This window comes from Empidonax traillii, unplaced genomic scaffold (genome assembly GCF_003031625.1).
Source record: "Empidonax traillii isolate 1590-97213 ecotype Southwest subspecies unplaced genomic scaffold, ASM303162v1 scaffold31:size1920502, whole genome shotgun sequence".
In the NCBI taxonomy this organism is placed as follows: Eukaryota; Metazoa; Chordata; class Aves; order Passeriformes; family Tyrannidae; genus Empidonax; species Empidonax traillii.
Window position 1 is genome coordinate 22,960 of NW_020955224.1, and position 14,626 is coordinate 37,585.

A 14,626-nucleotide genomic window follows, 5' to 3' on the forward strand; every position below is an offset into this window, starting at 1 on the left:
TGGATGTACAAACAGAGAAAGTTTTGCAGGAAAAGTCAGAATCCTTCACAAGAACCATGTAGCAAAATTGGAAAGTCCAGGTAAACTACAGAGTTAAAAAACCCCTCTCTAGGCCTGACATGCAGGGACCAAACATGAAGTGAAGCACAAGGTGGGGACTGTTGTTCAAAAGCAAACTAAATCACATAATTCAGTTAAAACTGTGGAATCAGACTGACCAAGAAATCTAAGTGGCTTCATACACCCACCCTCTACTTGCCACAGCTGTGTAAGATATGCTGGGGTAATGGTACCTCTCAGAAGAAGACAAAAAAACCCCAAAAATTCTGCTTGCTGATCTTTTGAAAATGTATCACCTCAGGTGGGAACCAGGGGCAAGTGGATAGCTCAGCCACTCGTGGTCTGTGTAACTGAGAAGGCCATCACCAATTCCCCAGAAAAAACAGCCCCAAGTCCATATCCCTTTACAGCTCCTGTCCAGCCCCGCTCATGCCACAGCTCTCATCTTTCTCCAGTATAATCTCAGGGTGAGCTTTCTGTAAGGCCCCCACTCACATTCCCTGTGTCCACTGTAAGGGCACCCACCCGCTCTTCCCAGTTTGTATAGTTCTGTGATTTCTTACCGTGAACTCTGACATTCCTTTAGGTGTACATGACAAGAGTCAGCCACTGCAAAAAGGACAAGAAAAGGTGCACTTAGATAAGTGATGTTACACCAAGTCTTCAGACGTGTCTTGGTGCCTTCAGGCTCTGATCCAACGACTATGGTGCTTTTGTCTGCACAGGACAGTTAAGGAGTTTTGGAGTTGCCTTTTCCCCTTATTACAATTCAGACCCAGAAACACTTCCCATATGCTGCTTTCCATGATAAATTATTGCAGCAGCTGCAGCAGGAGCAATTGCTGGGAGAGGATGGCACCTGCCTGATTGCGAGTGGAAAGGATACTAACCTCTGGGAATCTGCTTGTCCTACAGACTACCCTATAAAATAGGTTCAGGTCTTCTGCTTGCAAACTATGCTCCGTCCCTGGTGCAAAACAGATTTAATGAACTGTGAGCCACTGCACTAACCACAGAGTGTAAACAGGAGCTGGCAAGATTGTAAAAGGTTTTTTTTTTTAAATCCTTTTAAACAGTGGGTTGTCAAATAACAGTCCCCAGACTGATAAAATGCAGCACTCAGGCATATCACTGTGGAGCACAGCAGGATTTTTGCTTCAGACTAACTGATAAAAAGCTTGATGTATCCCCATTCAGCTAGCTATCCTTCAGGCTGTGCTTTTAAGACAAACAGCAGCAGCAAACATTTGTCTGCTATTTCTTTCTGGAAACCAAGATGTTTTGCAATTCAGGATTAACAGATGGGGCAGTAAGAAATGAGGGCATGGAATTTAATTTTTTTTTTTTTTTGTCACTTTCTCAAAGTCACTTTGAGCGATGTTTCCAGCAATGACAGGCTGGCATCAGTAAGGGAAGCCTCTGTGCTCTGGACATGGATGGTCAGCCCTGCGCTGTGCTCACCCTCACAAGGCTTTGTGACTGGGGCCAGGGAACCCCAGAGAAATATCCACACATCATGCACCTCCTGCCAGGCAAAACATTCACCGCTGTTGGTGTCAGAGGCAAAAGCCCTCTGGAGGGGAAGGGAGGGGAGGAGGGGAAAGGGAGAGAGGGAGAGAGGGAGAGGGAGAGGGAGAGGGAGAGGGAGAGGGAGAGGGAGCATTCTTACCTCAATTGCTGTCATCGAAATTTGTGATCCGCCCTCTGCTAAGTTTTGAAATGCATCTATGGGCAGAACAAAGAAAACCTTATTTCATAAGAAGGAAGCAGGAATGCAAAGCAGACATAAGGCGGTGGTAGCTGAGGAGCAGAGCTGCAATCCCCGTGCTGGGATGCTCTGCCTGGCTCAGGTGTCCACCCACACTGTCCTGCCCGGCCACATCTCATTTCTGTGCTTGGTACCCCCTCTGCCTTGGCCCAGGGGTCACAGCCTGGGAAGGCATCCCAGTTTCAGGGCTGGAATTTGGCAGAATTGTAGGGACAGAGAGTGCTCAATGTGGATGCTTTCATCTCCTCTCACGATTTGTTTCAACTGTTTTCCTGCCTGAAGACTGACAGGAGAACAGTGAACTAATGAAACACATCTTCCCACAGGGAAACTTTCTGTTGGTCCTTTTCCATCCTCCCTGGCAGTGAGTGATCACAGTGTGCCCTAAAGAAAGTGATTCTCTTGAAATCATTAGTATGCCTTGCAAGCTTTTTCCAGGGAATATAAATGCAGATGCTGCTGTTATTCAGCTAGAGTTTGAAATTAACATTGCTGAAAGTTTTTTGACTGAACACTTTGCCATCAGAAAATTTAAATCCATTCAAATATTGATATTCTATGTGCACATTTATATTGCAAATTGACTAGGAGAAACCTTCAAACCCAAGTGTTTGGATAAACTCAAAACACACCGTTCCGAGTCCTTTTTATTTATTTTGAAGTTACTTTTCTCCTAGAAATGTGCTGTTATAAACAGTAATAAAAAGTTGAAACAAATTTGAGTCTGTCTATCCTTGAATGACATGTCTCTCCAGGAGCCTGTTTCCCAACCTGAATGAAAAAGAATTGTAATATCATGCACTTTTTGGAACCTGCCCAGCCTTAGAAAAAAACACAAGGCTGCTGGGAGAGGGTAGGAAAAGGGTACAAAGGCTCATTGCTCCTCTGCCCCTTAGGAGGCAACCAGAGCTACTCATACGGTCCAGAGCAGAGAGGGGAGCTAACACGGTGAAGCACATCCAGCCTACACTGCTCTGAAGAAAGGTGTAGAACGAGGAAATCCTCATATTGCACCCCATCCCTTGACAAGGTTGTATTTGCAGGGCTAGGCTTGCACCCAGCAATCTTTTTAGGAAAAAATGGCAGCGCTGAAATTACCTCCTCTGGGCAGAGGTAAGTGCCTCCTTACTGCTTCATTAACTCCAGTTAAATAGAATTTGCAAAGGAGCTGCTGCTTTTGGTTTGGGTATCATCTCTGGCTATCTTGAAAGGATGAGTAATGATTTAATGGCACAGATTTTGTCTTCCCTGCTGCATTCACATCATCATAAAGGTTTGCTGCCTGTTATTCCCACTTGGCACCCTTATCCTCTCCTGTAACAAACTTATTCACAATGATTTGAAAAGTCTGAGGAATGTATTCCATGTTAAACCCTCTGTGAAATGATAACTGGAAGAGTTGAGAGCATTTTAAGATTCTCATTACAAATAGCAATGAAACTTTTAGAGGCTCCTTTCCACATGGATGTAAATGTTTTGTCTTCATATTCGCATTTACAAGTTAAGAGGATCTTTTTTAGATGAAAAAAATACGTGGTACTAATTTAGACATAAGAACTTTCATCTACTGGAAGTGACATGTATAATCACAAAAACCAGGTGTTTACAAGCTGTCTTTTTTTTTTTTTTTTTTTTTTTTTTTTTTTAAATGAAAGCATTAAAATCAGGACATGCTCTGACTTTCTGAGTTGCTTCTGCTGTACTCCCTTGAAATGGGATTTTAGGCAGTGTCATCTGAGTGGATCTGCTGATCACTATTGGCCCATTAAACATCAGTGGCAAAAACACATGGGAAAAAAAAATGAACACTCGTTTCCATGCACTGCTGAAACCCTGCTCATTCCAAAGATGAAATAAATTGTTGTAGCGATGTTCTAGCACCAGGGTCACAATTGCTGGCTTTGTTTAACTACCAGTAGTTCCAGTAAAAATGCTTATTATTAGAGTAGTAAAAATTATGCTTTTGTAAAACATTTACATTTAGAAGAGGCTTCTTCCTCCTTGCAACTGCCAGACAATAGTTGGATGCAACACAGGGCATGGGTTCATTATCCACTGAGAAAGATCTCAGACCTTCTCCTTACCAAAAAACTGAGAGAACTTCACCAAAGTTGGTGGGGAAAATATATCTCTCTAGATTAAAAACAAAACAAAACAAAACACAACAAAAAACAACAAACCCCTCCCTAGCTATGATTCAGACTTCTCTGTGTTTTAACAAAAAGACAAAGACACCTTCCACTTGAGATGGGGCACTTCACTCCTGTTCACTGAGCATCACTGAAGGCAATGTCCCCTGAGTGGTACCAGCAATGCTTCACACCACCCTGGAGGAAGTTCTGCTGTGGACCATGATGCTCAGGCTTCTGTGGAAGAGCACCAGCGAAGAACATATCTTGTTTTTGGAAAAACGAGCCTTAATGCATAGGGGCTTTAAGGATAAGCATGCAGGGGCCAGGCTAAATTCTTGCAGTAGAAGAGGATTGACAGCTGAAGAAGCTCTGGATATACACTGTCATTACTCCTCAGCAGGGAAAAGCACAGACTATTGCAGTGTCACTGCAGCCCACAGGCACTCTGATGAGCTCTGATGGGAAACTGGGGGCCTACCTTCCTTCTGGCCTCTATCATTGCGGGCATATCATTGGATTCCCAGCTGCTGCTTTTTTTCCCAGCTGCTGCTTTCTCTCAACACTAGATTGCTTTCTACCTGCCAGTTGCTCCTGCGGGCAGGAGACAAATCTGGCTTTTGGCTGTCCCAGAGGATTCCTGGACCATTCCTGAACTTTGGGTAGGTTTTTTTACTTCCAAGCTATGCTGTTAGACGTGTTATCATGTCTAGTGTCCTGTCCCCTGCCTCCTGCTGCTGCCCTCAGTTTGGCTTCTCAAACTCCCCTGCAGCCACGTCCCCTTCCTGTGCCCAGGCCCCGGTGCTGAGACTCACAGGTCATGGTTTCGAGGCGCAGCATGCAGCACACAAAGTCAGAGAAGCCCATTCTCCCCGCAGCATCGCCATACCGCAAGACCAGCAGACGCAGGAGCTGGTTGTTAGTGGCCAGGCCTGAGGAGGAAAGGGGAATGACAGCACTGAGAGGACTCTGCAAGATGATGGATGGGCTCCGATGGCCTTGTGCTTCCTGCAGAGAAGCTGGGGCCTTCCCTCAGCCCCCCACCCTGTCATGCCAGCTCTCTGCATCCCTGGACAGTAGCTTGTCTCTCCATAGTTTTGTGCCTGAGAGACACAGTAGGGTAATGGAAAATCAAAGTCGTCTTATTCACTTACTTGGATTGTGGTTTAACTCAGCAAGCAGGAAACACTGAGCTAACTAATCTAGTATTATCTTGCTTTTCCCTTTTAGCTTTTATTTTCTGTAAGAAAGGGTGGTTTTCTTTGGCTCATAACTGTTAAGGTCTGAGTGAAGCATTTACAATAGCACTGGCACTTTCTGCTAAACAGGGAGATGCCGCCTGCTCATGCTATTATGCAGTATAGCATGCCTGGGATTCTTAATTTTTACATTTTCTCTTCTATTAGAAAATGGCAAAGAGTGCATTTCTTTTTTATTAGCTGATTATTCAGTATTTGTGTCACAGTCTGTTTGGATGGAAATTGGTATTCAATTGAATGAACAAAAATTGCCTTTTAGAATGATTCTTTTATTAGTTAAATAAAACTACCCTAAATGTGCTGGCTATATAAGAGGAATGATTTAAATATATTTTGCACTAAAAGCTGATTTGCGAAACAAAAGGGAAATTTTCTGCAGAGAGCTGGACTGATAGCTTCGGTTTAATGCCTTTCTGAGACTTCAGAAAAGTCTCATTTGCTCACTCCCAGTTATAGCAGCTCAGCTGGATGAGAAGTAACTTTCCTGGCTTTTCAACCAGCTCTAAACTTTTCAGTTTTAAATGAACTCATCATGGAGCTAAATTAGTTGAACAAGCAGAAATAAAAGAAATAGGTTCTCTACACCTGTACAGGGAGAGATAGAGCTGATGGAGGTGGTTTAGTACCACCATTGGCAAACTCTAGTTGCATGAGCCTAGCTGGAGGTCTCCAGCAGGAAGCAGATACACAATGCTGAATATTTAAAGAATCTAAATACATTTGGGCTTAAGATACATTTCAAAATAAGGTAAACCTGATTTTAGATTCTTTTCTAAGGAGAAAAAGTTAGTAATTAAAAATAAATCTATTTAATGAAATGTCTTTTTTTATTGTGGTTTTTAACCACTGCCAAGAACCACTGAGGCAGTGAGCAATGAATTCTATCTATTTTTAACCGTTTGAAGACTGTGGGAATTCGATCAAGCTCTCTCTGGAGTGCTGATTCCAGCAAACATTGTAGTGCTGCTAATGAGATGCTATAATCACGTCTCACACTAGTAAACCACCAACAGTTTGACCTGGTCAGTCTGGGATATATTTGCTCTGAAATCTGCACACCTGGCAAGATCTCTCAGTTATCCTCATCAACAATTCCTCTCTGTTCCCAAGACTTTCCAGATATGTGCAGTTGCTTATTTAAAAGACTACTCCCCGCTCTGCTTTTAGCCAAGTTTTAAAAGACAGATTTGGTTTCCCTATTTTTAAAAGTTATTTTGATGCATTTACTGTTGCTAGTGAAGAGTGTGTAAATACACCAGGCCAGTGCCCCTGCATTTCAGGGCAGCAATGCTGTTATTGCAGCTGGCCTGCTTTACTCTGCCCCATCCTCATTATGCTCGGAAGCAATCGGAAAACAGTGAAAATTAAGCACGCTGCAGTGTTTTGCTGGGAAAAGCACCAAACACTTCAGGGAACAGCTGGCTAAGAAATGTTTTTAGATACATTAATACCATTCCCAGAGGTAGCACCAAGCTCCCAAACATCTTCTGGGGTCAGCTGTTCCTTCCTGCTTAAAAGCCAGGACTAGGATCATCCTATTACTAAGCCAGATTCAAATGTAGTCGTCTGGCTCAGAAGGCAGCAATAATGAGCTTATAATTTTCTTCTTCTTCCCCACTCAGAACTGCCAAACATGTATTGAATTTGCCATTTAATAGTGTCTTTTTATCCCTTCAAATAGCTGCACTGTTTTGGCTGACAGGACTTCCCAGTGTACAGTTTTCCTCCTAGTTTTACACTTGTTTAGCATCTTTTTTACAGAATGGACCTGGCAGCTTCTCCTTTGACATTTGGCACGTCAGTGCTGCACTCCTCAGGCAGATGCTAATACTCTGCCCACCTCTCAGCAGCAAATAATTTACACCTAACATTCCCCGAGCTGATGTCTTCCACGGATAGCAATCCTGCACCAGCTTCCTCCCAAGGACAACCTCCCTCTGAGCTCTAAGTAGCCAAAAAGGAACTTCTCTAACAAGAGGATTGCCGTGTTAGAGATGCATTTCATACAGAAAGTCTCCAGAGAGACGACTCAGCTAAACTACTTCACTCGTGTAACAGGGTCCCATGCACTCACTGCAAGTTTCAGCACTCAGTAGCCAACAGAGGTCAGTGCAAACTAAATAAATGCCTGTCACTGTGGTTTTCCTTCTAGACTTAGTCATTGCCATGGAGAGAAACTGCAGGAACTGGGGCAAGTGCAAGCATCCACTGTTCCTTGCTCCTTTCCTCTACTGGATGTTTCACCTATGACCTAGAGAGACTGTAGATAAGCCAGTCTGGCCAGTGCTGCACTTCTCTGCATCTCTCCTGGTTCCCCGGCACAGAGCTCTGGGCAGAGCTGTGATCTAACTGACACCTCTGTGAAATCCAAACCACTTTCTCCCTGAAGCTCTTTTTTTGTTTCCTCTTTCTTTTTCATCCTTTCCTTCACTGGCACAGGGACAAGAAAGGGAGCTGTTCAACACGTGTGGATGTACCTGCTGTCTGTATCGCACTCTTCAGTTCAGCAACATCAAGGAATCCAGAATGGTTTCTGTCTTCCTTCCTGAAGATATCCTAAAAAACAGTGTAAAGGCAGATTTCAAGCACTCATCAGAATTACCCAAATTTACTACCACGCCTAATTATGTACGCTTTTCTTCCTTCAGAAATAGGTTTCGAGATAGTTTAACAGATAAGATGAGGTGGCCATGACAAGGGAGACCCATTTCCAGAAGGCTCCGACAGAATGTTTTTGTGTAAGAAACTGCACAGTTTTGTGTGGGTGGAAGCCTTTTTCCTCACTCTCCATCTTACGTGTGCAAGCAAGCAATGGGAATACTCAACTTCACTGACAAAAAGACATTGTCTATAACATGTGAAATAAGCCAGGAGTGCCTGAGTCCCAGAATGGTGTTGAGTCATCTTTTCTAACACACCACAAGCCACACTTCATGTGCTGTCAGTGGGAAGAGCACTGTTGCTAGATGGGGAACTGCCACCCCATCCAAGGTGGCTCAGACTATCTCATGAGGGTTGAAACAAGTTAGAGCCCAACCCAGGTTTCAGGAAACCTTCCCATCCTGCACCAAGACTGAAAGAGAAGGACCCAACACAGAGAAGCTGCCATGCATGCCCTGACTGGGAATTTATGTGGGACCCTAAATACCATGCTACTGTTTTCACTGCTTCCAGACCTAACGCTTATCTCGGAGCAGCGACATTTCTCCCAGACAAGCTTTCATTGGATCCTGCACATTTTGACTACAAACTGCAGACACAGAGATTTCAATCAAATTCTGAGCCTAATTGGGCTTCCTACCTTTACTCAGATCTCCCTCAATGTTCTCTGTGCTAGAAAAGCCTCGACTGCTCATTTGGAGCACTTTACACACACCACTGCTTCCTGAGCTCTCAACCTTTGCGTGAGAGGATGGAACTCTGACCCCCTAAGCAAGCAACCTTTGCAATGCTCCCCCCCTGCAGTGTTTTGATATCACAGAGCATCTGCTCCCTGCTGATGAAAAGCCCAAGGGTACAGTATCCGCCGAGAAGAGAGAGCAGCCCCTGCATACCATGTACTTAGTGAGACTTCGCCAGAGGCTCCCGAACTCCTGCAGTGTGAGATGTCCGTTCGAGTTGAGCTGTGCATTTAGTTAAGAATCGAGCAGTTAATGAGAGCCAAACCTGGCTGTCTTTGTTCCCGAGGATGCTGTTTTCACATAAAGACATAAGATGCAGCCTCTTTGGTCTGTTGAGAAAGCCAAAAGCTTTTCTGCTCTCAATTATGGTTAGAGTTAAATTCACCGTCTTTGACACATGGTACAGCTGCTCATATCTGTGCTCACAAACAACAAAAGGTTTCTATTTATATGGTGCCTTAACCACAAAGAAACCTGCAGTGACATTTAGTCACCGACTATGGATGCCCCTGAGAATGAATATGGGCCTATGGTCTTCCCTCTGTGCATGAGGCTTCACATTATCAGCTCTAGCTGGATTCTCCTGGAGGAACATGCGCTGAAGGAGTAAGAGCATGAGGAGACAGTCCTGATGCCTTCTGTCAGAAGGCAGAAACAAGCTTTGAGCCATGCATAAGAGCCCAGGAATGTCAGCAGACATCCCACAGAGAATGCACAAAGGACTGTGTCAGTAAAACTGTGCCCCTCCATACTCCATCCAGGAATCCTTGGCAGACATGCAGCACCTCACATAATGCAGCTGGAATGGTGAAAACTCCCAGAAAGTAAAACTCATCAGCAGTGAAATATAAGGAGACAAGTGCCACTGTCATGAAACCTGAGAAAAAAAGCTGATCCTGGCTTTGCAGACTTTAGGATAAGTCACACTGTACATGGGCTGGTTGTATGCAGCCCAGACTATGAAAAAACCATCCTGAATTAAAGCAGAGCAGTGGCTTTGTTAGCTCCTTGCATGTGCCATGCGTTCACAGAGCCCACTTATCCCAGGATGAGTTTTGGAAAGGGGGAAAAGTCTCTTGCGGGACTTCTGGTCATTTTCGTTCATTCTGTGGCAGTTGTAAAGGTCTGAAAATGTTTCAAAGTTATATCAAGGCATGGAAGAAAAGAGACAGTGAGCAAGCAAGTGGGAGAAAACACATGGGGAACAATGTCTGTTTTCATCATGGAGCCCTCTTGTTCTACAACAGGCAGAAATGTATTTCTTGTGTTGTCTTGTTAACAGTAAAAAGACTGTGTGATCCATCTAAATAGGAAAGATACACCTGAGAGGTTGAATGGTCTGCCAGGCAAATGCCTGTGATTCAGTGGTGACAGTGCCTGTGCCCCTGACACCAGCTTTGCTGGCAGGGCTGGCAGCCTGCTCAAGTGCCACCACAGGCCAGGGTGGTGCAGCTGGGATGGAAGAGCTAAGCTCTGCCTAAGCTCTGTGCTGCCTCTTTTCCTGGGCTCTGCCTGGGATCTGCAACCAAGGGTGAATCTTAGGCAAGCCCCAGGCCCAGCAGAAGGAAAAATGAGAGCAAAGAGTTAGCTTTAGAAGACCCTCACCTTTCACCAGACACATCAGAGCCAGGGCATGCACAGCAAAGTGCTGCACAGACTCTTGGACAGTTCTTTATTGAGGATTGTGGCTAATTGCACACCTGTAGGTTCTCACACAGGGATGCTCAGCTCACCCATAACTCAAGGTAAGGATAGGCAGCACTGGGAAAGTTTATTGCTTCTGCTGAAAGGATACATCCATCAGAGCTAAAATGCCTCTGCACGAATCGAAGCTGAATCTTCCTCCCAGGCTGGTCATTTCATCTGCAAGGATTGACAAAACAGAAGGAATTAGTGAGATGAGGGATGTGACTGGCATCAGGAGATCTTTCAGAGGGAAGGAGGACACCGGTCTGAAGGCTCACATAGCATAAAAGCCCCACATCTGGCTCAGATTCTCAGACAGTAGCAAGGGTTCTGTGCCAAGCTGATGTCTACTGAGGGACTCTGACACATCTCAGACATCTCTTCTGCTCCCTTCCCCAAGTACAGTTGCTGTGCTCAGGCTCACAAGTAGCTACTCTGCACAGTCTCTGCCCACCTACCTGCCCTGATGGAAACTCTTCCCTCTTGAAGTAAGGGATAGGGAAATGTCTGTGATAAGAAAGGCCACTTATGCTGCACTAGCAAGTCCTAAGAGCACTTTTGAGCCTCGTGCATGGCTGAGCTGGTTCGAGCCCTCGGGCTGTGCCCATCTCGTGTTTGATCCAACAGCACAGTAAGCCACAATGAGGATTTTTTGAGGACCATAGGGACACCACTAAATCCTCTGTCTAATTTACACTAGTCTAAGGATAAGGAAGCACCAAAGACAGCAGCAGAACTGTAAAAGCTTTACCTTGCAGGATCACTTCATTAAGCAGTTGTTGCAGCTGTGAGGCGTCAATAGTTGAGCCCTAATGCAGAATAAAATGCAAAGAGAGGTCTGTGAGCGTAAAGTTTTCTGCTGTGTCACTTTTGCTCAAAGCTCCTTTTCTCATGCTCTGTGGCAATCAAGAACCTCTGCTTATATATCAGAGGAGCATCAGCATCCCCCTCAGGAACATAACAAAGCCCTTCACAGTGCTGGGCAAACCTTTGTCCTTCCCTACAAGAGTCTGCAGGGGAGTTACAGGCACTGCCCTCACCATAGCATATTTTCAGCAGTGATGGGACAACCTGCTGGCTTCACCAGACGGTAGCTAAGGAGCTGGTGATGGGCAGGCACAGCAGGCAGCTGTGTGAGTGGACTGGGAGCACAGGCACTGCTGCCTGCTTCCCTCAGGGCTGCCCATCAGTGAACCTGGCTGCCTCCCTCCTGAGACACCCCTGGGGCACCCAGTGTGGCAGGTCATGTTCATTTTCACCTTCGTGCATTGATATAACTATTAACAGCAAGAGGTCCATTGTGCAGAGACTTCTGAGAGTGATTTTTTTCCTCTTGACTAAGTCAAGGAGTTCTTTATAACAGTTTATTAAACCATTAAAAGCTTCTCCTGTGAACACAGAGCTTGGCTCTGAAAGAGCAGGAATCAATTACTCAAACGCTGACTGATGTCTGGTTTCCAAGTGCTGAGAAGGCAAATGGAAAATGATGCTGATGAGAGGGGAGGAATACCCAAGACTTTCTAATTGCTTTTAGCAAATAAACAAACCAGACCCAAAAAAAAACCACAAAAAGTACACATGTAAGCCCATCACCAGTGCAACTACAAATCTCCGATATTCGACTGATATATGGCACTAGCCAATCTATCCCAGTTGAATGTCCCTTTTTTCTGTGCGTTTTGGCAGGTCAATCAATACTGTTTTCAGAGTATCCACTTGAGGATCAAGCTACATTTAAGAAAAAAAAAAATTCTAGATGAATTTGTATCAACATCATAGATCAGTTTTGGGTTTGTTTTTTTTGTTTGTTTGTTTTTTTGCAAGTCCACAAGTCTTTTTTATTTTTTTATTTTTCAGCAAGATGTTTTAGACAGGATACCTGCATAGCATATCTTAGGAAAAGAGCCTTATACGAGCTGTCCTGGTTCAGTGTCAGTGCATCCTGCATAAAAGACAAAGTATAGACATAAATAATTCAGTTACAAAACAACTGGAGGCAAAAGTCTGACGATCCAAACAGCACTTAAGAGAGACAGAGAATGTACAGTACAGACTGAGTTTTAACACCCTGAAAGTAAAGTGGGCTAGAAGTGAGGAACAGCTACTGCAATGAAAGAAGAGGCATAGTTTGGGTGTTAGCATTTCATACAACTAGCAAGGAGCAGCTCAAGGCCTAAGGAAGATGACAGATCACATTCAGGGTGGAATTTAGCAAGTCAATACATGAATATAGAGATACAAAGCCTGATCCTTATTGATGACCCCTAGTTGGGACCACTGTCTCAGGACATGTGAAGATTCATATGAACAAAGAAGAGAGAACAGGAGTTGTCATTTCCTTTCTCTTGTACCTTCTCAGCCCCAAGGCAGGCTTGACTGTACCTGAGCAATTGCAATTCAAAGTTTAAGTGATTTTTTTTTCACCCTTCCATTTAGAAGATCCACCAAGCACTAAGGGGAACTATCCTTGACATTATAAAAAGTTTTCAAAAAAATCTAAGCCTAAGGCCTAACGCCTTCAGCTCTGTGCAAGATAATTCACACCAGTCAAGCCCAAACACTTGAACAAGAGCAGAAAGTGTGGGTCCCATAATTCATCAAAGTCTAAACACTGGCTAAGGACAACAGCCAAGTAAACTGACAGCTTGTCAGTGGAAAGAGATAACAAGACACCATTTACACCATCCCTCTAATGGGATTTAATTTCATGCAGGAAAATGAAACAGCTTCCCACCTCTGGCTTCAAAGCCCTGAGCTGCATTTGCACTGGTTTGCAGCAGGGTTTTGCTGGTGAGACAGTAGCATGGACTGGACCAGCTCTGGCAATGTGTGCACAGTTCCCAGCAAGGAAATGGAGCAGCAGATCATAGCTGGGCTAGACAGGCTGACATGTGAGTTGAACTAGGGATGCAGACAGTTTTGAAATATAACTTGCCCTGTGTCTGAGAAGATACCCTGATGAAGATCAGAAGAAACCTGCTTTGGGCCTCACCCCTATGGATTCCTGTGCTTTATAGGGTACAAGCACCTAAATTAAGCCATTCCCATGAGGAAGGCATGTGTAATGCCACTCTCAGGAATTAGTGAAAGTTTCCCCCTCTCAACTCCATAGATACACATTTTACAGACACTGTGAGAATTCAGTATCTTTCAAGTTCTCTTTCCCTTGCTCTATTTATTTGGTCAAAACGTTAAAGATAGCGAGGTGAAAAGGACAGTTGGACAAAGGGACAGTATAAGATTTGTTTCCTTAAAAATCAGGCTCTGATTAAGACATGAAGAGGAAGGGCTTTGTTGTCACTTCCATCTCTCCAGAGAGATACCCTGCTCTCCCAGCAAGATCACAGGATGCCAGAGCTGAACTATGGGACAGGTCATGGCTGGTAAAGGTAGAAAAGAACAGATGAAGAGGAGGCAGTAGAGGTGACTACTAAACAGTCATCTCTTTGGGAGCACCACCTGTATCTACATCTTCACAGACTCTTACCATAGGCAGCACTGGGCTGGTCGGGGAGCTTGAGTTCCTAGAAAATAGTTACAAGAGTCAAACTGGGAGAAAACAGGCCTTTTCAGAGCACTGATTTGCAGACATGGCAGAAGGCAGGCACCAACAGTAGCCCTTCCCCAGCCCATGGCCCCACAAGATGCTCAGCACCCACACTGCCCAGCCTGTCCCAGTTCAGCCAAGGCTGCTGCACCAGTCCTGGGTCTCTCTGTTCAAACAGTCACGAGCAGATTCGAGTCTCTGGCTGCTCTGGAGCCCCTGCCTTCTCCAAGCCAGCTCTGTTGGCATGAGCAGCAGACAAAGGGTAACTTCTTTTACTCCAAGCATGCCAGGACTAAATTCACCACACAGAAGATGGGGCTGCCCTGCCTTGAGCCACATAAATTTTTCACCTGCTTTCTCTTTGCCTAGCTTAAGGTATAAGCCTAACTTATTCCATAGTCAGGAATAAAAATAGCATCTGGGCTATTAAAAGGCAACATCTAAATGTCTGCAGACTGCCTGAAACTGAGCCAGGGTCACCCTTCCTTCTGAGACACACTTAGTAGCAACATTCAGTACTTGAGTTTTGCTCTTGGTAGAGAAATTAGACAATCCAGATTCTATTTTTATAACATCTGTGCTATTATAGAGGTGACTGCTGCAGAGACTCATGGGAAGGGCATCTCCATGCTTGGCCTAGCTCAGGAAGTTCTGTGAGAATCAGAGACTCTCCTGAAAAGTGCTTCTTTCAGGGCTGAGCCATCTCGTGCATGACTCATCATGCTGAAGGCAGTCCAGCACACAGCACAGACTTGTGTTTGTTTTCCATAACTAAG

At 44.7% G+C, this 14,626-nt stretch overlaps 1 protein-coding gene across 1 annotated transcript in view; it reads right to left on the reverse strand.

Annotated features, from left to right (window-relative positions):
• The window catches only part of CAPN13 (calpain 13), a 79,569-nt gene that overhangs the window by 2,207 nt on the left and 62,736 nt on the right, over positions 1–14,626 (reverse strand). The window contains exons 14-22 of the mRNA XM_027911135.1: positions 13,791–13,827; positions 12,183–12,245; positions 11,055–11,112; positions 10,413–10,480; positions 8,771–8,839; positions 7,694–7,772; positions 4,773–4,889; positions 1,730–1,785; positions 624–669 (exon numbers count right to left, since the gene is read on the reverse strand). Coding sequence (XP_027766936.1) covers positions 643–669; positions 1,730–1,785; positions 4,773–4,889; positions 7,694–7,772; positions 8,771–8,839; positions 10,413–10,480; positions 11,055–11,112; positions 12,183–12,245; positions 13,791–13,827 — 574 coding nt within the window. The 3' untranslated portion in view covers positions 624–642. The remainder of the gene's footprint in view (positions 1–623; positions 670–1,729; positions 1,786–4,772; positions 4,890–7,693; positions 7,773–8,770; positions 8,840–10,412; positions 10,481–11,054; positions 11,113–12,182; positions 12,246–13,790; positions 13,828–14,626) is intronic.